At 42.8% G+C, this 24292-nt stretch overlaps 1 protein-coding gene across 3 annotated transcripts in view; it reads left to right on the top strand.

Annotated features, from left to right (window-relative positions):
- Positions 1-24292, top strand: part of nadsyn1 (NAD synthetase 1) — a 60851-nt gene that overhangs the window by 3579 nt on the left and 32980 nt on the right. For all 3 annotated transcript variants that reach the window (XM_034079590.1, XM_034079578.1, XM_034079582.1), the window contains exons 2-13: positions 18421-18481; positions 18624-18740; positions 19313-19366; positions 19482-19571; positions 20471-20522; positions 20640-20728; positions 20820-20937; positions 21580-21711; positions 21986-22057; positions 22638-22762; positions 22904-22952; positions 23941-24043. In XM_034079590.1, coding sequence (XP_033935481.1) covers positions 18421-18481; positions 18624-18740; positions 19313-19366; positions 19482-19571; positions 20471-20522; positions 20640-20728; positions 20820-20937; positions 21580-21711; positions 21986-22057; positions 22638-22762; positions 22904-22952; positions 23941-24043 — 1062 coding nt within the window. The remainder of the gene's footprint in view (positions 1-18420; positions 18482-18623; positions 18741-19312; positions 19367-19481; positions 19572-20470; positions 20523-20639; positions 20729-20819; positions 20938-21579; positions 21712-21985; positions 22058-22637; positions 22763-22903; positions 22953-23940; positions 24044-24292) is intronic.

The raw sequence follows: 24292 nt of genomic DNA, 5'->3' as shown, positions 1-24292 counted from the left end.
CTGTCGGCTCTGTACATCAATGCCGACCGATGCTGACAAGTAAGTGAAGAGTAGACAATATAAAGGTATTGGTGAAATGTACCAGCAGTTTAGGATAATGAAGTTTCAGGTTCTAATCAAATCAATTACATAGCCTGACAGGAAGGCAGAAAGTGCATATAGTGCGTACCAATAATAATAATAATAGCAGACATTTTTTAACAATGACCACAATATCATTATTTTAATAAACCAAATACGAACAATTGAGGGAAATGAGGAAGAACTGATGATTAAAATGTTGTAGTACAAGTAGTAATGTAGTTAGTGCATACATTACTATTGCAACAAATGTGTTAATTTTCTTCATTATTAGTCGATTTTTTTGTTGTTGCTCCGGGCCAGTGGTTACAATGGTGGGGCCAGTGATAATACAAGTCCACCGGCCCGGAGGTAGACATTATTTACCCTTAATGTCTACTGCTAGTAAATTGTCTACCCCCCCACCCCCACCCCCCCTAAACTCCCATCATGATAGTTTGAATGACTTTGTATACTGCAGGGTAGCTTGTGGATTTAGTCCAGGTGGAACTAAAGTCTGATTTAAGACTTTATTACATTTCACATCATTCACCCAGATCTGTAAAGTAACTAAAGGTATTAAATACATGTAGTGGAGGAAAAGTACACCATTTACCTCTGAACTGTAGTGAAGTAGAAGTATTAAGTAGCATAACATTGAAATACTACCGTGGTGAAGTTAGTTTTAGGTTGGATATTCGACAGACATTCACGGACCAGCCAGCAGCGTCAGTTTCCAATAGAGAGGCGAAGTCCCGCCCATCTACTTCCGACCAGGGTCGGGAATTATACACCCAGCCAGGCCACTACCAGTTTTCTTTTGTGCCATTTTACTGGATTTATTTGTCAATATTTACAGCATTGCTGCCCATAGTGATAGCCCTAAACTTTAAATCTACTACCCCAGAATAAACATATGGACATGGGTTAAATAAATAGAAATAAGAGAGACTAAACCCATATGAAACAGAACTGTATACATTTAAATAATCATAAAATCATAGGAACATGGCCATAACCAATAACATACCATATCCAATATGAAAAAAACATTGGAACTTGTTTATTTATTTGTTTTTGGTTCATTTATAGTTGTGAGTGTGTCTGTGCTCCTGAACCAGCCTAAACCTAATCTATCCAAACACTCAGAGTCCTTTACCTCACCTGAGCTGTAGTTATCAGTCTCTCAGTCTGACAGGAGAGGACTCTCCTCCACCTTGTTGACAGCTCATTATATCCGTTAGCCCAGCTAGCTAGCACCAGATGCTAACAACAACAATACACGTAACCGGTGTGCACGCTTTCTCTCTCGCTAGCTCGCGCCACACACACCCTCCCGAGCTTGAATGACACACATCGAGGGCATTAGTGTATGATATGTATGAAAGTGGCCATGTCGGCAGGCCACATCATGTTGACAGCCAGTCACCCTCAGAGGCAGAGTCAGACCCACATTTGCGCAGCGTTGCGTTCACAATAAAAAAAAAGATTCCTCAGGCCACTTAACAGGCCAGGCCATCGGGAGACCTCCCGGTCCTCCGGATGGCCAGTCCGGGCCTGCTTCCGACCCATGGGACCATATTTCGGAAGAATGATGTATTGAAGTCATTGGGGAGAGAAATATTATCTTTCGATTAGAGATGTCCCGATCACGTGATCGGGGATCCGAGCCAATCACGTGATTTTTAAAAGATCGGAATCGGGAGAAAAAGATCGGGGATCGGGAATCCTTAAAAAAAATATTTTATTTAATGTTACAAAACAAAAATGACCATGTTCACGTCTTAAAGTCATCCTGAGGCCTTAGTTTTGGTTTAAAATTACACAACATCATGTATGTGTTGCTTCTTTTGGGCTTGTTTTCAGACCTGGTTGCTTATTTCTCTCAAATCTGGCAACAGAGTGGGCGCGGTGTCTAATAGTAGCAGTAAGCTAACGAGAGGCTACGTTCAGCTGGTGACTCGGGAGTCGGGACAGAGAAAATGTCAGGAGTTTGGAAGTATTATGAAATTGAAAGCGAAGGCAGTGTAACAGCCAGATGCAATGTTTGCAAGAAGGAGGTTCCGCGTGGTGGAAAGAACAGAGCTACGTTCAACACGACCAATCTAATACGATTGTTTGTTTCTTTATTTTTCCCCCCGTTTTTTTTTCAAATTGAATTTATTGAAATCTCTAATATCAACGTAAGAGCTTGTGCCTCTTCGGGGAGTGCTAACACTTAACCATAAACGTTATCGTTTACTTTCTCCGTCTTTATATGTAGATATGACTTTTCTCCGTCACGTTGTTTCCAAAGCAACAACAACTTCCTGTCAACAGCGCTACCTCTCCTTCAAAATAAAAGCATGTCCACAAATAGAAAGCCAAGCCAAATTACACTTAAGACACATACAACTGCAACGAAAGTAACAAACACAATGCGATATCCTTTTCAATTTCAAAGAACACAAATTGGGTTAAATTAACAAATAACTATAAAACAACAATACTGTAGAATAACAAAAAGAGGCGGTTTGCTGCTGATTACTATTGAATTGTGTTACTCTGGTAAGATGGAAATATAATACTTTGTTTATTCATGTTATGTTAAGCTGCTGTTGTTCATTGCATTATTACTAGTCTAGTTAGTCTTAAGGCTAGAATTCTGCACTAAGCCACATTTTTATTTTATTTTATTATTTGTGACTGAATGTGAACTTGTGAAGCTAGCAGGGTGGGAATTTCACGACGGCCACGACGGCCATGGCCGTCGTTGCCCCGCACGTTGGCCGTGATGCCCTGTTAAAAAAAATGCAATTCACGGCCAAAGTGGCCTTTGTGCCCCTGTCAAAAGTAAAAAAAAATGTCCAGTGGTATTGGTATTTTGACTAGCAATTTAGTTAAATTGTTTCGTTTATCAACGCTACAACATAGGGTTTCGTGAGTGGTTGTCGTTGTTGGGGGGGGAAAGCAAACAGCTGTTTGCTGCTCGCGATGTCGCGGAGCACAGCGCGAGCAGGCTCCCGTGAGCGGGAGGGCGCTCCTTCTTCACTACAGACTATCGCACCACCTAACCATTCGCCAAAATGTTTTTAATACCAGCGGTAACCGGCCAAGCGCCGGGCAAAAAACAATCTTCAAATAAAAGAAAGTCACCGGAGGAGTTAAAGGAGTGACAGGGAGTTGGCTGCAGTGCCGCGTCCTAAAACCCTTTTATAATCTATCGATTCGATTTATGATTCGAACATTATAAAAGTAGGGTAGACATGTGGAGATTATCCGGCTGAACAAAACGTGCATTTATCAAACAGGTTTGTTTTCCACAGACCTTATTTCCAGCTATTTTCCAAAACCCTGTGGAGAAATTCCATTGCTTTTTGTGGAGGGAACCAGTAGCTTACTTCCTGGTTTTAGGACGCGTCACTGGCTGCACAAGGTATTCTGTCGGCTCTGTACATCAATGCCGACCTATGCTGACAAGTAAGTGAAGAGTAGACAATATAAAAGGTATTGGCGAAATGTCCCAGCAGTTTAGGATAATGAAGGCTCTAATCAAATCAATTACATATAGCCATTACATGTCTAACTCCTAATGACAGGAAGGCAGAAAGTGCATTATACAAATAATAATACTCATAATAATAGCAGACATTTTTTAACAATGACCATAATATCATTATTTGAATAAACCAAATATGAATAATTGAGGGAAATGAGGAAGAACTGATGATTACAATGTTGTAGTACAAGTAGTAATGTAGTTAGTGCATAAATTATTGCAACAAATGTGTGATTTTTTTTTGGTGGACGAATGCTCCGGGCCAGCGGTTACAATGGTGGGGCCAGTGACAATACAATTTTACCCTTACTGTCTACCCCTGACTGACTTATGTGGTTTATGGCTGAACTTAACGTATACGTTTAAGAAACACTATTGCTATTCAGCCGTTTGTAAAACGACTGGTGTTGATGTTAGTGCTACACTTTTCAGTCATGTTGATTGACCAGCGTAATTTAACCAAACAGCCTTTGTGCCCTGTCATGTGGCCTTTGTGCCCTTAAAAAAAATGTGAACGGGAAGGCCAAATGGCCTTGCCCCTAAAATGACGAAATTCCAAGCCTGGAAGCTAGTCAAGCTACCTCTTTCCAGTAGAGTTATTTTTGTTTTGTTACTGCACTATCTGCACTCAATTTGTTTACATGGTTATTTTGTGGTGGACCACTGATAAGCTTTATTTTGTTTTGATCCAATGCTGCACAACTGAACTGATCCAGTGCTGCTGTGAAAAAAAGAAGCTATATCCATGTTGGATAGAATGGATAGTTGGGTACTGTCATTTAAATAAAAAAATAACCTTAAGGGACAACTTGAATGCTTTTTTCCTTTTTTTTCTCTTAATGCATTGCATAAAGATCGGATCGGGAAAAATCGGTATCGGCAGATTGTCAAAATCAAATGATCGGAATCGGATCTGGAGCAAAAAAAGGTGATCGGGACATCCCTATTTTCGATCCCGTTTGAACTGTGCCACGAACAGGGTTGGGAGGGTTACTTTGTAAATGTAATCAGTTACTGATTACTGAATACATGGCTCTGAAAGTAATCCGAATACAGTTACAGTTACATGTCTTAAAAAACGTATTCAGATTACTTTTAGATTACTTTAGGATTACTTTATTTTTCCATCACAGATGGGTATGTTTTGGTGAACAGGAGACACAAAAAGCAAAAGGAAACTGAACCTGTTTTTACTGTTTTAATGGCTTATCAAGAGCACAACTGAAACATCACATCTGAAACGATGTAACAACATAATACACTTTTTGGGGATGCAGCTTGGGATGTGAGGAGTGAGGGACACGGCTTAGAACGGGCGTGTTGCCTTCTGTCCTCGGACTTCATTTTAAGGACATTTCGGCCAGGGGTGTATTTTTGTTTAAGCACCGGATTGGCAAAACAGGAGAGTGTGTGCACCAGTCTGCCTTGATCTATGAATTCATGTCCGTGACTCTCACAGTATCTGCTGCCCACAGCTGTTTTATAGAAGGAACACCTCCTTCACTTCATGACATTTCTGCAGCACCAGGAGGCAGCGGTTGACTCAGCCTCTGAGAAGACGAGCGTGCAGTGCCTTTCACCCACCGCTTTCACTGTGTTTCAGTGTCGGATTTAGGATTGTAGGAGATCCGGGGCTTAGCCCAGGAGTTGTTGGGGGGGATGCAGGGGTAAAGTGCTATTTTTTTACAAGTGGGGGGTGGACCAAACATCCTTTCGTCGTCGCCTCCTCTAGGGGGGTCCGGGGGCATGCTCCCCCTGGAAGATTTTTTTAATTATTGAAGTTAAAAGCATCAATCTGGTGCACTTTCAGAGTAACATTAACCCCACCTTAATAATACCTTAAAGCGGAGAAAAGGCACTGGATAACACTCATTAACACCCTTTAATGAAGCAAACTAATGCCTTAACTCACTCAAATACAGTAGTTTACTTATTTCGGTGAAATGAATGTGCGTAGAGCTTTAAAGGATGCGGATAGATCACCTTGATTCTGGCGCATTGCTTATCGTTTTATAGATCTATTCTCATCCACCATCTTTGTTTGTGACGTAAAGAGTGTAAAAGTCACGTTTTTGAATCGGACACTCTGAGTGGATGCAGTCACAGCAGCCAATCGGAGTCTGATTCAGAGGGTTGCCTGTCAGTTCCGTTGTTATTGTTCCGTTGTTATGTGTACTGAAACGAGAGCCGGTATAATTCTAATATCCATAACTTCATAGGCTATTAGCTTAAAACTCGTCAGGCACTAGGAAGGATCACTTCTTCTTTAGGGCAGGGAAGGCTACGCAGTACGCAGGCTAATGTCCCGCAGCGGCTGCCTCTCTGATGGACTCCTGTACTGCACATTACTCCCGAGACATTTTCAAAAAAAATAATATTATTTAAAAAAAATAAATAAGTGAAAGATCCGGGGCATTTCAGAAAACATCCGGGGCTTGACCCCAAGTAGCCACCCCCTATCGCCGCCACTGCTGTGTTTACCTTCAGAATCATTAGAAAGGCTAAAGAGCGACCGCAGGCTGATGTGTTTAACCACACACACACACACACACACACACACACACACACACACACACACACACACACACACACACACACACACACACACACACACACACACACACACACACACACGATTAACGATAAACGATAAACGCAGACTTTTGTTCCTCCATGTTTCGTTGTTATTGTTTCACTGAGCGGACCCGCACATTTATTTCAAACGCTCCCTTTTTTGGTCCATCTGCGGCGGTAATAGGTTTTGTGCGCTGTGATGATTCGGCTGTACCTTTAGTAATGAATATTAAATGTTGTGAGGAAATCTTTCCACCAATAATTCCAATAAGTAGTCTATTTTTCGACGTGACGCAGCCGTAAGGTAATGTCGGGCAGGAAGTGGAACGGTGACAGCATCCGGCCCACCCCCCAAATAAACTAATTTGCAGACCCCTCCTTCACATCACTACATCGTCTCCACAACGACACGCACAATGGACGACGAAGTTTTTATATTGGAAGTGGAAAAACACTTGATTTTATATGACACAACGCATCTTTTTTACAAGGACAACACCAGCGTTCTCCTTCGGTTTACAGACACTGTGTGTAAATTATATAGAATAATTATGATGATGAATGCATTTTTTTTTTACCACTAAAATACAGCAACCCATCTTTGATTCATGTTGTTTTTAACTGGACTATTACAATTATTATTAATTATGTCTGTAGTCTACAACACAACAAAATAGGAAATAACAACAATAAACACGATTTAAACAGACACAAAAATAAACCATTTAACTACGTAGCCTACTTACTTTCTTGTAGAAGTACAAATGTCCAGGAAATATGCCCAAATCAACAAGAACTGTGAGCCGTCATGCACGACGCTCCACTTCCGTAATGCTTCTGAAACGCTTGTGAAACGCGCCCGGGAGGGTATGACGCCGAAGGAGGCCGGACCAAAACCGCGGCGCAGCCGTAACGCGCCACAGACGTAACGCGCCACAGCCGTAACACGCCACAGCCGTAATGCGCCACAGCCGTAACGCGCCACAGACGTAACGCGCCACAGCCGTAACGCGCCACAGACGTAACACGCCACAGACGGTGGAAACTAGGGGTAAGCCTCTGCCTCCTGTAAGCTCACTGGTCCGTCGGTTATGTCCTGCGCGGCTCGGCCAGCACCCAGTTCAGTCAGTCATAGAAAGTCCGAAGATTTTTTGCACGGAGCGAAACGGCAACCTCGATGCTTAATGTCTTTTTTTTACATGTCTCGTAGTTTACTCCATTGAGTGTTGACAAGAAACACGTGTAGACGAAATATGTGTTTTGTTTTGATGTTTTGAGGTACGCAAAGGCGCGAAGTGACACAAGTGACGTTGCGCAATTCAGATTTGTGCCGCGCATGCGTACCTGCGTACCAGTTATGTGCACCCCTGGATATAATCAATTTATAATTGTTAATGTATATTGTATGTAGACATACATTTAGATGTTAAAAGAAAACAAAAATGTTAATTTAGTTTTTTTGTATTACACGTTCGAAATAAATCAAATCAAATGTGTCACTGAAGAGGTGCTTGATTGCTCAAAAACAAGAACAACTGTTAGTGTGTTTATGCACCTGGCTGCCAAAGATAAACATGCAGTTTGACCGAGAGGCATTTCAGTGCAGAATCCATTTTTATTTATTTAGAAGACGGGCACAATTTCCACACTGAGGATTCTTCACTGGGGTGAGGCGGGGTCTGTTGTTCCCTCAGCCACCAGAAAGCAGCTCCAGCTGCAGTACCCCGGGAAGCCCTCTTCCGAGTAAAAACCCTCCAAGATTCCTCGCCGTCCACTTCCCCGGTAGCCTGTGCCAACTGTGAGAGTGATTTTCTTTTCAGCAATGTTGATGGAAGGAATGGAGGCTGGAGTCCGCTTTATATCAAACATTGAGTTTAATGAGAGCCAACGGCCGTGAGTGAGCTCAAAGCGTTTACACAACATGCTATGAGAAAACCCTCCAACTCACTAAAGCATTACACAGAAAACACAGACGATCTACCGGAGAATCCGGGAGGGGCCTCTATTTCGCGCGTCTTCTGATCGATAATTACAAACACACATGGATTCAGAGACAAAGACAGTCTGTTAAAGTCCTCTGGCAGTTAGTCACAGTCCCCCAACAGGAAAGCGGAACCTTTAACCCTTTAACCTTTAAACCTTTAAACCCCTGCTCTAAGTTATGGCAGACCTATGTGAAACACAAAATGCTTTTTGGTACAAACACATAAACAAAATATTTCCTCACACCAACGTCCTTATAAAGATGGTGACATTGAAAGCAAATTCATTAAACAAATAAACGGAAAGGCTAACAGATGGTTTTGCAGCGAGTCATCATAGGCTAACAGAGGACCAATACACCAGAATAGTTGTTCACTTTAAACAAACAACACGATTGACATTACTCACACTCTTACTGTAATTAGTGATGACATCAACAATTCTGTAGGACACCTAGTTGGGCTCGCCAGAATCACGCTACAGTGTCATTCAACAAATAATCAAATATGCTAACAGTTTATTTTGCCGAAAGCTATAGCTAAGGAATAATTGTTTTAGTGCCTTTAATACGGTTAGAAGCTATCATAATCAAATCAAATCAAGTTTTATTTATATAGCACATTTATAAACGATTTTTGGTCGAGCCAAAGTGCTGTACATATAATAAAAATAACCTACAGTAGAGACACTTTACAGCAAATACAACAGCACAGATTGTTCAGAATATCAGTATGAGAAAAACGACACCCTCTGTCCTTAGACCCTCTGTCCTTAGACCCTCTGTCCATAGACCCTCACATCGTACAAGGAATCATCAATCATCATAAGCTAACAGGTGATTGTTTGTATTGCCTTAAGACTATCATAGTTAACGTTAGCATAGTTATCACACTTCATTTCAAGACACCGGAATTGTTATTAATGTTAAACAAATACAACTTTAAAAAGCACTTCACATTACTCACACTCTGTGCGTTGTCGTTCATATTCATGTCTCCTACTCGCTAGATGGCAGTGTCACGAACAACTAGGGACCTGGGACTGCAGTCTCCGACGCTGCAGCTTCATGCTCCTCTCAGTTTCCCCTGCTGCTGGCTGTATAGAGAGGCGAGATCTTCTCTGCCAAACGAGGCTTTCACTCCCTAGATTCCACCGGGTCCGTCTACAGCAGTGGTTCTCAACCTTCTTCTGGCGTTCCCCGCTTTGAACAGGTGGGCCTTTTCAAGCCCCACCTGTTCCTCGCCGCTCCAATCAAATGGTAGGCCAAGCTTAAAATGGTCAAATGTATCGTTCTATAACAGGGGTCTCCAACCTTTTTTAGGATGAGAGCTACTTAAAAAAAATAAAACAAGTCGTGAGGTACTTTTACTCCTCTTTTTAGTTTTTTTTGCAGTGTATATATTTAGCACATTTTAACATTATTATATGCTTACCTTTAACCTTTGTGTGCTGTTTGGGTCTGTGGGACCCGTTTGCAGTGTTTATAGGGCTGTACCCGAATATCCCAATATTCGTTCTTTGGAGTCAATCTTTTAATTTTTTTTATTTATTAATATATATTTTTTTAAATCACACGACCGCCCTTCAAGCCAATCAGAATCGAGCTGCCGCTACTGAGAGTGAAACTGAGGATCTGCTCAGCTTTTGGAGCAAGTGAGAGCTAGTGAATATTTCGCTCTGCAGCTGGATGAGAGCATGGATGTAGCAAATATTGATGTTTATATATATGAATATAAATATGTTTATTGTTAATATTACTGTTGAATATTATATATGATATTATTAAGGCATAAGTAGCTTTAAAAAATGCTAAAAATATATGTTAATTGTTCATATTACTGTTCAAAATTATATAACATTATAAAGACAGAAATCACTTTAACAATGCTTTAAAAATATATTTATTGTTGATATTACTGTTTAATATTGTGTTAAGAATGTTTATAACAGAAGACACAATGAATGTAATGAATGACAAACAAAAAGATAAATGCAAACCATTTTTTTAAGAATAACTGATTATTAATTATTAATACAAATATATATTAAGAAAATGTATTAAGCTGTATGATTAATTAGTCATATTTTCCATCAGAATGTACTCATCATTTAAAAAAAAAAAAAAATTGCAACAGGGGGGCATGGCAAAGTTTGGGAACCCCTAGTACACATTGGAATGATTTCTTACTTTATTTTGTACACCTAGGCTATATTAAATAGATAAAGGTGTGCTCTCTCTCTCTGTCTCGCTCGCTCACAGAGGCTGCGTGCTCCTCCGTGGCGATGATGACGGCTTGCGTTAAAAAATAATAATAAACATAGGCCTATTTGTAAAGTGGGGGGGACACAAACGGGATTTCGAAAAGTGTCACGGTTAAACTCCTTATGCAGTGGTGAGATGCCGCTCCACATTGCTTTTCTTCCCGACTGCAACGCGATTTGGCCTAAAAATAAAATCATTTCTTTCTTTTTTCTAACTAATGGACAATTTTCGATTTAAACCTCAATTTTTTTCTGTTTTTTTCTAAACAAACCAGACCAAGGCAACATTTAAATACATATTCTCTTTATATATTCTCCAAGTAATCTAGGCCTATGTGAACAAATCAGTTGTTCAAGAATAAAAAAAATAAAATAAAAACAGCACCACGCCACTTGGCTGTCATTAATGTGCAAAGATTTTTTTTAAATCAAACTGAAAAAAAAATCTCTTTTAGGCCATCCCTGAAAAAACTTGTAAAATGAAATACAACAAATAATAAATAATGATAATGAAATGAATAATTAAAAAATACCCTCAAACAAAATAACATCCCTTTAACTTTCTAGGAAGTTGTCTACAGGTTTTTCGCGAGGAAGACAAGCCTGTCTACTACCTCTGGCTTGAGGCATGCTCTTTGGCATGTTACAATGTTACCCCCGTACTGAAAACCCTCTCCGAGCGAAGGGGCACTTGTGGCAGGAATGGAGAGATATTTCTTGGCCAGATTACTCAGTCTTGGGAAGTTAGCTTCATGTAGCTTCCACCACTGCAGTGGGTCTGTATCAGGGTCCGTCTCAGACGGCAACAAGTAGGATGACAGCTCAGCTTCAATTTTGTCCTGCTCTGACTGGGAGGTAGACGACACGGTCAGTGTCTTGTTCTTGAAGAAGCTTGCTAGAGTTTTCTTCTTCTTTGTAACGGGTTCAGCAGCTTCTTCTTGGTGCAGGTCCTGCACAGATGTGCCAGGCTGGGATTTGCGTTTCTCAGCTGGAAGAGAAATCAGCTCTGAAACAGCTCTTTTCTTGATTCCGTCCACTTCGTCATCTGCTATATAGGTTGTCCGGAACCGGGGGTCCATGAGTGAGGCCATGTCCAGGAGTTCCTGTGTTACAGGGTCATTGTATTTATTGTTGAGGTAGTTGAGTATGTTGCTCTTGATTTGATTGGTGAGCTCGGTCTCCCCCTGGCTGCAGAAGGCTGTTGTTTAACAGGTGGATTACCGCTTTGAGGTAGGAGACACTCACGTAGGCCTCACCAGATAGGGCATCAGTCAATTCCTTCAGTGGACTTACAGCTTTATGAATTGACTCCAACACGTCAATGTCCTGCCAGGTGGGCACCAGGTGCCTGCTTTTCTTGTCTGCTCCCAGGACCTGTGCAATGGCCTTCTCCTGTTCCAACAGTCGTTCGACCATCAGTTGTCCCTAACCCCACCTGGTTAGGGACTCGGTGATGAGGTTGTGAGATGGTAGACCGAGCTGTACCACTGCCATATCTCTTCTCTTCTTCCAACTGAAGGAAAAGGCACTTACAACCTTTTTGCAAACCCCGATGGCACGGTCAATCCGTGGATCTTTCATACCATTCACTGAAAAAGGGAAGACACCAAAAAGGAACATTTTAGAATGGCACCATTTAAACAATGTGACAAGGACAGCATTCACACATTGTGATAGTCTTTTTTTTATGATTTAAATATTACTATAAATGTTCCATGACAGACAAACACAAGAACAAACTGTATGACAATACAAGGACATGGCTGTAGCACAAAACAGTGGGAGGAGGGACGGTTACAGTGTTAAATTATTTTATGCATGTGTTTCTCTTTAACACATAGCCTAGTGTGTCCACAGGAACACACGCATACATATTATCTTACACATTATGATAGTCTAACACTTCTTAATTAAGCTTAATTCTGTTTGACAAAGAAAAGAAAATGTTTCACACTGTAAGTATAATTTAATTAATGCGTAGCACACACACACACACACACACACACACACACACCACACACACACACCACACACACACACACACACACACACACACACACACACACACACACACACACACACACACACACACACACACACACACACACACACACACACACTAGTATTACATTATTATTGCACTTATGGCAACTATGCATAACTGTATCAAGGCTCCAGACTTTTTTACTGAATAGATAGGTTGTCTCGCATTTCCCCTCCCCCACACTAAAGCCATCACTGAACCTAATATGCAACTGCATCAATCCATTCAATTCGTTTTTATACATACATGTAGCACTTTGTTATGCATTGTGTAGCCACTTGCTGATGGCATTGTGAAGTCTGTGTCCAAAGCATTGGAGGTTGGGCCACTCAGTCAGTCTCGAGGCTTTAATCATGTTGGAACCGCTGTCCGTAGTCATGCAAACAAGACGGTCTTCTCGAAGCTTCCAGGAGGCCAGCGAGTCTTGTAACCCTTGGGCTATTACTTCGCCAGTGTGGTCGTCCGGGAAGTACGATGTCTGCAGGCACATACTCAAATATGGGTGTGTGGTTCGGCTGGACCATAGGTCGGTAGTGGTGGAATAATAAACTATGTTTTGCAGCTGCTCTGCGACTCTAGCTCTTGTTTTGCTATATAAATTGGGCAATGCAACTGTGCTGAAATGCTTACGGCTGGGCAGTTGATATTTCGGGTCTATTGTTTGCAGCATCTTAATGAACCCATTTTTTCTACGGTATAGATGGGGACCATATATTTTGCGATGTAATATGTCACCGCATCTGTGATCGCCTGCCACCGGGGCCCTTTCTTGTCATAAGGAATGACTGTTGAAAATGCTGCTGCCAAGGTTACCTGCTTTTTTGCAGGCGCTTTGTGGCTTGAGCTAGCATCTGCACCTCTTAGTGCTACACACTCCTGCCATTCCACTGCATGTCTCTGTCGCAGGTGCTGGAATAAGTTGGTTGTGTTCCCATGTTTTGCAGCGATCGTCTTTCTACAGACCTTACACAGAACAGTTGTTTGTTCTATGTCTGACCGCTTGTACCCGAACCACTTCCATACAACTGAAGTAGCACCTTTTTTAGGAATGAGTTCTTCTTCATCTGTGTTCGTGGACATGTTTATGGTACGTCTGTCGGTGGCGCGGTGAATGTGATTGTAGTAGGCTATGTGACTACCCGATCTGCAGCTCTGCACATGCGCACAGTGTTATAAATTAAAATCAATGTTTTTGATGGCATAAAGTACCTTAAACATACCGTCAGTTTAAATGCTGTTTTATACTGAAAAACTAGAAGTTCTCGTGCACAACCAGTTGTTAAGCTTTTATTCTGAAAATCCTTCATCTCCGGTTAGCATTTAGCATGTGGCTAATATACCATTTACTATAGAGGTGAATTTAGTAGCGATATGACACGGAGTGTTGCACACCGAAACCTACTGATTTCAACACTACAACTATAGACGTCGAGCTTTTATCATTGCTGAATATTAAATGAAGGTACAGTTTATTTGAATACGTTTGTTTACAGACGTGGGTAGCATGAGACAACATCCGGAACTACCGGAAATGAAACCAGCCGTGAAGTATTTCCTGTATTTTTTGGAGTATTGATTATTACAGCGTTTAGAATGTGTTAAATGAAAAGTCATGAAAGAGATAAGGAGGAGAAAAGGCGTGTTTAGTTATATATTTAATGTACAATGTCTGAATCCTCTGTTATGCGCAACAACGAACATTGGAGACGTGGAGGGCCGGCCCCCAGCAGCGCCAACCGGCACACAGGGAGGAGCCAGCAGAGGAGATATAACAGCTGGAGAGGTGGAGCTCGCTCTCTTCCCTTCGCTCACGAGAGCCAGGACACAGCTGTTTTTCTGACTGAACAACATCCTGCTTGTAACATACCCGCGCCTTTTTAATTAAAGCACCATTTGAACCTTCTCAGAGACTCCATTTAGTCTCATTTTAAAGCTTCTCTCCTGGACGCGAGAATAACGAACACAGCATAACAACAGCAGATCGGGCAGAGCTGCAGATTGGGTAGTCACAGGCAATGTGGCTGAGTTTTGAGCGCGTTCTGGAAAGTGAGAGAGTAAGCTATTACGGAGTCCCTTAAAGCAAAACAAATCTGCGGAGTCTAGAAATGTTTTTAAATCGCGATTTTTCGGTTCAGCCATTTCACAAATCGCCCAGCCCTATGCCCAAAACCGGAAGCTGTTATACACTCTGGTAGCTCTCATAGCAACTATATATGAAAACTCCGTTATTGACATAAATATGAAGATGGATTATCAGTAATCATTTCAGACACATTGGATTAACCTATGGATTAACCTTCAGCAGCGTTTTTATCGTTTTAATGCCATTGAACACGACTTTTGATTTGAACAACAGCATAGGTAAGACACTGTCCCGTTTTTGCTCCGTAAAGCTCAGTGTTGTGATGTCTGTGTTTGCTTCCCCTGTCACGAGTTCTGATCGCTCAGTGATGATACTTATACCCCTAGAATCTGTGGAATCTCAGTTTGCTAATCGATATCTTGTTTGTGCAGATCCGATATGTAATAAGGTTATTACCTAGAATTCTATGCTAAGTGTGTTAGCATTTTTTCGCTCAGGGCTGATTTGTGAGACTTTTGTTTTGTTTCTGTAAAAATGGTTCGTATTGTCAGTTAGCTGAGTTCCTTCCCGTTAAGTGGGTATGACACATTAATAGGTTTTTAAATGTTAAGAAGCCCTGAGACACAGTTTCATGAAAAAAAACGAACAGGTTAAAAAGAACATTGTTCTTGTGTAATTGAAAAGTCATTTGTTGATGGTCCCTAAGTGAAAGCCTCATTTCGCGGAGAAGATCTCGCCCTCGTAATACTAGTATAGCTAGTTCCAGAGGTAGATAAAATAGCTAAGTGTGTTAGGTCTAGCTCTTACGGCCCGTCCCGCGGCGGCGTGCGTTGAAGCTTCAACGCGTGACGTCACACTTTGCCGAACTGCATTGTTGGAGCGTCGCGTCGCTTTGCTCGCTTTAAAAGTTGAGCGATGTTCAACTTTTTAAGCTTCGACGGAAGCGTCAGCCAATACAATCATATGCCAGTACAAGCTCTAGCCAATCAACCGCGTGCTTGTGTGTCCGGGGCGGGAGATTCATGTGATTGGTTGTTGGTCGAGCTTCAAACATGCCCGCCGGCAAGCTTCAACGCACGCCGCTGCGCTAGTGTGTGTTTTGCTCCGCTCACCAGTCCGTCACAGCGGGTGGAGCTGAAGGATTTCTGCTTCACACACGTTGCATACCACTATTTTATTGTCTTTTTCGGACACTTTAAAATACTGCCAGACCGGTGAAGCCATTTTGGCAACCTTGTTTTGCCGCGCACAGAGAAAAGTGTCATGTATTTTACGTCATGTGATCGGCTCTCCTGATCGGCATTTATAGAGAGCACCGATCGATCATCCTCTCTGGACTCTCTCTGTCCTCTCACATCTCGGCAGGCTCGTCAGTCCCCTCCTGCTCCCTGGCTAAATGACGCACTGCGTGCTAATAGAACCGTCCTTCGGGCAGCAGAGCGGAAACGGTGGAAATCCAAACACCATGACGACCTCCTAACCTATCAGGCTCTCCTCTCCTCTTTCTATGCTTCCATCTCTCCGGCAAAAAGCACTTTCTTTCAAGATAACATCCTATCTTCCTATTCCAATCCTAAAAAACTATTTTCCATCTTCTCCACCCTCCTGGACCCCCCCAAAGCCCCTCCCCCCTCCTCACTTCTGTCAAGCGACTTTGTTAACCACTTTGAAAAAAAGGTTGATGATATTCGCTCTTCTTTTTCTGACTCACCTCTACTCACCGCTGGGTCACCAGACCCTCCTTCCACCCACACACTGACCTCCTTTTCCCCTCTCTCTCCAAGTGAGGTTCTTACCCTCCTTACCTCTGCCCACCCCACCACCTGTCCTCTGGACCCTATCCCTTCAAACCTCCTTCAGACTATCGCTCCTGATATTCTACCGTTTCTCACCCATTTCATCAACACTTCTCTAACTTCTGGTCACTTTCCACACACTCTCAAGGAGGCGAGAGTAAACCCTCTCCTGAAGAAACCCACTCTCAACCCGTCTGATGTTATAAACTACAGGCCTGTCTCTCTCCTCCCGTTCCTGTCTAAAACACTTGAACGCGCTGTCTTTAAACAACTCTCCTGCTATCTCCATCAGAACAACCTTCTGGATCCGCACCAGTCTGGTTTCAAGGCAGGTCACTCCACAGAAACTGCTCTCATTGCTGTCACTGAGGAACTGCACACGGCTAAAGCAGCCTCCCTCTCCTCTGTCATCATCCTGTTGGACCTGTCTGCTGCATTCGACACGGTGAACCATCAGATCCTCCTTCAGGCTCTGCACTTTCCCTCCTCACCTCATACCTCAAAGACCGCACCTACAGGGTTACTTGGTTTTTCATACCACTGCTACGCTGACGACACCCAATGAGTCCTGTCCTTCCCCCGCTCAGAGACCCAGGTCGTCGCACGCATCTCTGCTCGTCTAGCTGACTCAGTGGATGTCTGCTCACCACCTCAAGCTCAACCTTGACAAAACTGAACTGCTTTTCCTTCCGGGAAAAGATTGTCCCACTCTTGACCTGACCATCAACATCGGCACCTCTGTTGTTTCCCCGACTCAGACTGCAAGGACTCTGGGTGTGACCCTAGATAACATCCTGTCCTTCACTGCAAACATAGCTGCTACAACCCGCTGCTGCAGATACACGCTCTACAGCATCAGGAGGATGCGTCCCCAGCTGACCCAGAAAGCCACGCAGGTTCTGGTCCAGGCTCTCGTCATCTCACGCCTAGACTACTGCAACTCCCTCCTGGCTGGTCTACCTGCATGTGCCATCCGACCTCTGCAGCTCATCCAGAATGCAGCGGCTCGTCTGGTCTTCAACCTCCCTAAATTCTCCCACACCACTCCGCTCCTCCGCTCCCTTCACTGGCTTCCGGTAACTGCTAGAATCCACTTCAAGACCCTGGTGCTTGCGTACCATGCTGCGAATGGATCTGGCCCTTCCTACATCCAGGACATGGTTAATCGTACACCCCAGCACGTGCACTCCGCTCTGCATCAGCCAAACGGCTCGCTGCACCCGCACTGCGAAGGGGAACCAAGTTCCCATCAGCAAAAACACGCGGGTTTGCTATCCTGGCTCCAAGATGGTGGAATGAGCTCCCATTGACATCAGGACAGCAGATAGCTTACACACCTTCCGGCGCAGACTGAAAACTCATCTCTCTCGACTCCACTTCGAGCGATAGAACTATTAACAAAGCACTTATATACTAATAAAGGACTGGCTTACCTAAAGCCAGTTGAGTAGCACTTGAAATGTTTTTGCTCTATGAAACCTGATGTACTTATATGATTCTGTTTTCTTCAAGTTTGTGTTTTGTTGGTCGAACGCACTTATTGTAAGTCGCTTTGGATAAAAGCGTCAGCTAAATGCAATGTAATGTAATGTAATGAATATCAGCCGATATCGATCGGCGGCCGATCGATCGGAGCATCCCTACCGCCCAGCACTACCAATCTCTACATCTCTACAAGTCATAGAGATTTTGAAAGACAGCCCTACATTCAGCCATACACATACAGTGGCAATGTGACCTAGCTCAGAACTAGCAATCCCTCCTCCCCAGGTCTGGGTAAGGTCATGGGGCCGGCATCGTCACAGCTTCTTCTAAACTCCAAAAACAACGTTTCCTGATGATCTCCTCACATACTTGCCCTGTCCACCCAGAATTAAACATCATTATTATTATTATTTCTGCCTTTGCTGCTTTAGCTGCTTTACATACCCCTGTTACATAGTTTCTCCCCCACATTATTTGATTGTGACCTATTTATGGGTCACTCCCAATCCTCCTAATTCATGTAATATACAGTTACATGTACAGAATCAGTACATCTCATTTACTCTTGCTGTGTTCTGTCTGTGTCTCTCTGCAGGTATTGAGATTGCTAAAGCTCATGGAGCCAAATACAGACTTGGCCCAGAGCTGGAGATATGGTATGAATATCCATGATGTGATGATCAGACAAGCATCCATCATTTTCACTGACAGCATTTTCCATACTGAAATACCAGCACTAAACCAGTTTCAGCTTTACTTTTCTCACATCTATTTTCTGATTTACTACATGTTTTACAGTGGTTACGGCTGTGCAGACCACTTCTATGAGTCGGACACGTTGCTTCACAGCTTTCAGGTTCTGAGGAAGCTTCTAGAATCTCCCATCACCCAGGACATCATCTGTGACGTGGGGATGTGGGTATCACCTGCCAGCAGTCAGACAAACCTAATGTGGTCCTGTCCAAACAGTGTCACATTGTTTTGTGTGGATTATTTTCATAATCCCATTAATCATGTAAGGTGTAGAAAAGGGCTTCATACTTAATCGAAATATTATCAAAATTGCAATCTTCAAATTGCAGGAAGCACAATCTTTTTTAAACTGTAATTATGTATTTAAAATGAAAAATATTTTGAAGTGTCATGAAGCTGTTGAGATCTAGACCTACAATCGTATTCTGCAGTGTTTACAACACATATCTGTTGCAACAGATTCTTAAGAGAACCACACCATGATCAAATAAATATATTTTTCAATGAAGATGGGAATATTGGTGCAAACATAATCAATCCCTAATGTGATTCCAAATATTTTCAGTTTTTAATCAGTGTTTGATTAAAAACAAAATCAGTCATTATTCCTGGTTGAGAGGATTGTCCAGAACCAGGGACACTCTTAACATCTGCATTTTCAGTTGTTACCATAAAGAATTCTCCCTTTGTGTGGCTGGAAGTCTGGTTTGGTGACAGCACTGTGTTCCCCTCAGGCCCATCATGCATCAGAACGTGCGCTACAACTGCCGGGTCCTGTTCCTCAACAGGTACGTCAGCACAGCACTCTCATGAGACATGTTGTTTGTGTTCTGTGTGTATGCATTTATGTAACTTGACTTGGCATATATATATATATATATATATGTATTCTATTACCTGCAGAAAGATACTGCTGATCAGACCTAAAATGCTGATGGCCAACTACGGGCTGTACAGAGAGATCCGCTGGTTCTCCCACTGGAACCAGTCAAGGTCAGTCCCCACTGCCCTTCTCATCTCTCTGTCATTATGATATATCTTGATCTTGATATTGAATGTATTGGTCAACTTGAGTCGTGTCTCACATAATGAGTAAGCTGTATGTGATGTGTAACAATACTGTCTTGAAGAAATACTTACTAACTAACTAACTTAACTTTTGGGGAAATCTGTTCGCTTGCAATGTTATTTCATCAATTAAAGGTGGGGTAGGTACGTTCGAGAAACCGGCTCGAGATACATTTTTTGTTATATTCCATGGAATGCTCTTAACATCCCGATAGCAATGAATATCTTAAAGAGCCTGTGACAGCATCCCAACAACTGTTGTGCAATGAAATATTGGGCTACTAGTCATCTCAAACCGTCAGCTTAAAAAAGAAGGTGCGATACCATTCCGATAAATATCAATAATTTCGAACATCGCGGGGAAATTCCTTCGTCTCATTTTGAAGTTTTGGGGGAAGCCGGAAGTGACGTCAATGCGGGAACGCTTCACTGTGCGGCGAGAGAGCCAAACACGGACAAAGTGTGTTGTCATGCGTAGAAATGGTGAATTACTGAGTTTAGGCACGTTAATAACGTTTTAATGAAGTTGACTACAGTATATTCATATTGGTCAGTGCTTTCATGTCAATTCGGCGACATAAACATAAATGATCGTGGTGAAGATGATGATTACATTAGGATTAAAAATCGGTAGTCAGAGCTGCTGAATTTCCTCCCGTCGGATGTGATATAATGTATGTATGTATGTATGTATATACATTACTTTTGTAGGGGCTAGAACAGATTCCCCATCGTTGTAGGGAAACTGTTCCTTTTCACCTTTTTAAGCTATATTTTCAAAGAGGCATTTGATGCCAACTTAATCTGTTTGTTTTTTCTTTAAGGCGTGTGGAAGAGTATTTCCTGCCCAGAATGATCCAGGAGGTAACAGGGCAGGTAGGAAACACCCTTCATCATCTGTGTTTAGCTAACTCTGATCAGTAAAACAGGGACTAGCCAGTCTGTTCTGCACAGCAAACATTAGCAAACAAGGTGAATGCTTGGATCTTGCAGGACACAGTCCCATTCGGTGACTGCGTGCTGTCCACGAAGGACACCTGCATAGGAACTGAGATGTGTGCAGAGCTGTGGAACCCTAGAAGGTGAGGCAACAGAGGATTGCATGGGTGTTGTAGTTGTCTGTGGACTGTCTTTATCAACCCTGGTGAATGAACCTGTTGTCCTTTCTCTCAGTCCCCATATTCAGATGGGTCTGGATGGAGTTGAAATCTTTACCAACGCGTCTGCCAGCCACCACGAGCTGCGCAAAGCCGACCAAAGAGTCAACCTGATCAAGTCAGCCACCACCAAGGTATACTTTAACCAGGGGCCACACACATCGGCTCCGTGGTTCACATTGACACATGGAGCCTTTGTTATCATGCATAGTACAAATATAGAAGATTATGTAGAAGACAAAAGCAGGCTGAGAGCAGTGGGTGATCCTCAGAGTAGAACAAGATAATATGTGACCAACTATCATACTTGTTTTACCCACACAACATCACTTCTGTTCTCTCAGCGCCTGCCTCCCTGCAGTCCTGTAGCGTGGCAGTGTCCTGCATATGAGACGTTCAGGGAACATTGGTTCATTTCAGTGTCTGCCGATAGTCTCTGTATGTTGTGCACGATATTGTAGGGACCAATATCCTAGGAAACGGCCCTCATTACAGCTCTAGTTTAATTTAAACTGATCAGAAAATGAGCAGTTACACATTTACCTGAAGTCATTCAGCTCTATCAGCACCTATCGCCACACTTAATGTAGGTCTTTGTTTTAATGGGTCAACCACCTTTACAGTACCTACACAGGCAATGCAGAGATCGCCAGCGGGCAGTATTGTTCCACAAGAACAGGATGCAGAAACCTGGGTTCTCAGCACATTCTGTTGTGAGGATGCAACTGATGACTAAAAGCTGTACTGCACCTCTTGTGTGGTTGGTGTTGTTCCAGAGTGGAGGTATCTATCTGTATGCCAACCAGAGGGGCTGCGATGGAGACCGTGTTTACTACGATGGCTGTGCCATGGTGGCCATCAATGGAGACATCGTGGCTCAGGGAGCACAGTTCTCACTGAGCGATGTGGTAGGTATGACCTGGAGAGAGCCAGTGTGTTTGTGTGTGTGTGTGTGTGTGTGTGTGTGTGTGTGTGTGTGTGTGTGTGTGTGTGTGTGTGTGTGTGTGTGTGTGCTAGTGTTGTCAGGATCTCAGAATTTATTTATTTTATACTGTGTGTGTGTGTGTGTGTGTGTGTGTGTGTGTGTGTGTGTGTGTGTGTGTGTGTGTGTGTGTGTGTGTGTGTGTGTGTGTGTGTGTGTGTGTGTGTGTGTGTGTGTGTGTGTGTGTGTGTGTGTGTTAGGAGGTGATTACTGCCACTCTTGACCTTGAGGATGTGCGTAGCTACAGAGGAGAAGTGTGCCAGCCAAACATGGTGAGTCCCTGCGACTGTGTGATGTACAGCACTGCAGACGTATGGCCTGCATCGGAGACAAACTGCAGTTGTATTGCGCCTTTCCAGTCCACTCAGTGCTTTTTCAAATACAGGTCAGCATTCACACACACCTGCTCATCAGCAGTGATAAACATTCACACACACTGTTAGCCATTCCCATACTGAGGTTCAGTATAGGGCCCAAGGACACTTCCACATGTTGGCAGGTGGAGATCGAACCATCGACCCTCGGTTTGATGGACGATCACTCTAAACCCCTTTCGCCCAACCCTCAGTGATTTCACGTAATTTTTATTTTCTTCCATACCTCTGAAGCCCACCATGTTGTGTTTAATTTGTCCAATATCAGCCTCAGCTAACATGCTGAATAAAGATAGTGAATGTGACTATTCACTGTATACTGCAGCATATTTACATTGTGACTGGGGCATATTGGCATGCTAATGTTTGCTAAAGGATTTTTTAATTTGTGATAGCCAAAGGTATAATAAGTAACATTTTAGCATTTCTACAGCAACTTCCTCCATATCCTCTCACTCCCAATGTTTCTGTGTTTTAGGAAAGTGAACCTAAACCTTGCCACAGGGTCAAGGTTGACTTCTCATTATCCAGTGGTGACGATATCTACCTTCCCACACACCAACCGATAACATGGAACTTTCACACACCAGAGGAGGAGATCAGGTACACATGCATACACCTCATCTGGTACAAAATATGTATTTCATTCTGAAAAGAAAAACATTATAATCGAGTAGCTTCTGAAATGGCACATTACAGAATCCAAGTGCAAAAGTCTAAAATGCTGACATCTGTGTTCTTCAGTCTAGGGCCGGCCTGCTGGCTGTGGGACTACCTGAGGAGGAGTGGACAGGTGAGGAGGAACACTGAAATAAGATGCTGCTGTACCGTTGTGATTGTCCCATCTGATCTTGATCTTGGATCATTAGGCGTTAAAAAGCTCTGGAACTACACTGAACAAAAATATAAACGCAACACTTTTGTTTTTGTCCCATTTTTCATGAGATGAACTCAAAGATCTAAAACATTTTCTATATATAATAATCTAATAACCTAATAACCATTTCTCTCAAATATTGTTCACAAATCTGAAAAGATCTGTGATAGTGAGCACTTCTCCTTTGCCGAGATCATCCATCCCACCTCACAGGTGTGGCATATCAAGATGCTGATTAGACAGCATGATTATTGCACAGGTGTGCCTTAGGCTGGCCACAATAAAAGGCCACTCTGAAACGTGCATTTTTGCTTTATTGGGGGGGTCTGGGGGGGGGGTCCGAAAACCAGTCAGTATCTGGTGTGAGGGTTAGGGGTAGGGTTAGGGTTAGGGTAATGTTGTGAATCGAGTGGCCCATGGTGGTGGTGAGGTTATGGTATGGGCAGGCGTATGTAATGGACGACGAACACAGGCCACTCGATTCACAACATTACCCTAACCCTACCCCTCACACCAGATACTGACTGGTTTTCGGACCCCCCCAGACCCCCCCAATAAAGAAAATATGCACATTTCAGAGTGGCCTTTTATTGTGGCCAGCCTAAGGCACACCTGTGCACTAACCATGCTGTCTAATCAGCATCTTGATATGCCACACCTGTGAGGTGGGATGGATTATCTCGGCAAAGGAGAAGTGCTCACTATCACAGATTTTTTCAGATTTTTTAATCTTTTGAACAATATTTGAGAGAAATGGTTATTTTGTGTATATAGAAAATGTTTTAGATCTTTGAGTTCATCTCATAAAAAATGGGAGCAAAAACAAAAGTGTTGCATTTATATTTTTGTTCAGTGTAAGAAGCTGTTAGACGCTGATGTGTAATGGTTGTGATGTGTGCTGCAGGCTGGCTTCCTGTTGCCTCTGAGTGGAGGTGTGGACAGCTCCTCCACCGCCTGCATCGTGTACTCCATGTGTGTGCTGATCTGCCAGGCCATACAGGACGGCAGTGAGTCATTTGCCTTCACTTCACTGTAGTGTACACCTTCTCATTCTCTCAATGCAACTATTGACACACATCATTCGGTAATTCTATTCTATGTATGCAGTGACTGATTTAAAGATATGAAAACCATTTTACAAAAGCACACACATCCAGGATAGGTGCGGGACAGAAGAAGACAGAACAAATAAACCCTGCAAATTAGATTATGCTTAGATTATCTGTTAATAAACCACCACTGTCTTTAAAATATGA

This window comes from Pseudochaenichthys georgianus, chromosome 3 (genome assembly GCF_902827115.2).
Source record: "Pseudochaenichthys georgianus chromosome 3, fPseGeo1.2, whole genome shotgun sequence".
In the NCBI taxonomy this organism is placed as follows: domain Eukaryota; kingdom Metazoa; phylum Chordata; class Actinopteri; order Perciformes; family Channichthyidae; genus Pseudochaenichthys; species Pseudochaenichthys georgianus.
Note: the sequence above shows the minus strand (reverse complement) of the source record. Positions and strands in the feature narration are given on the sequence as shown.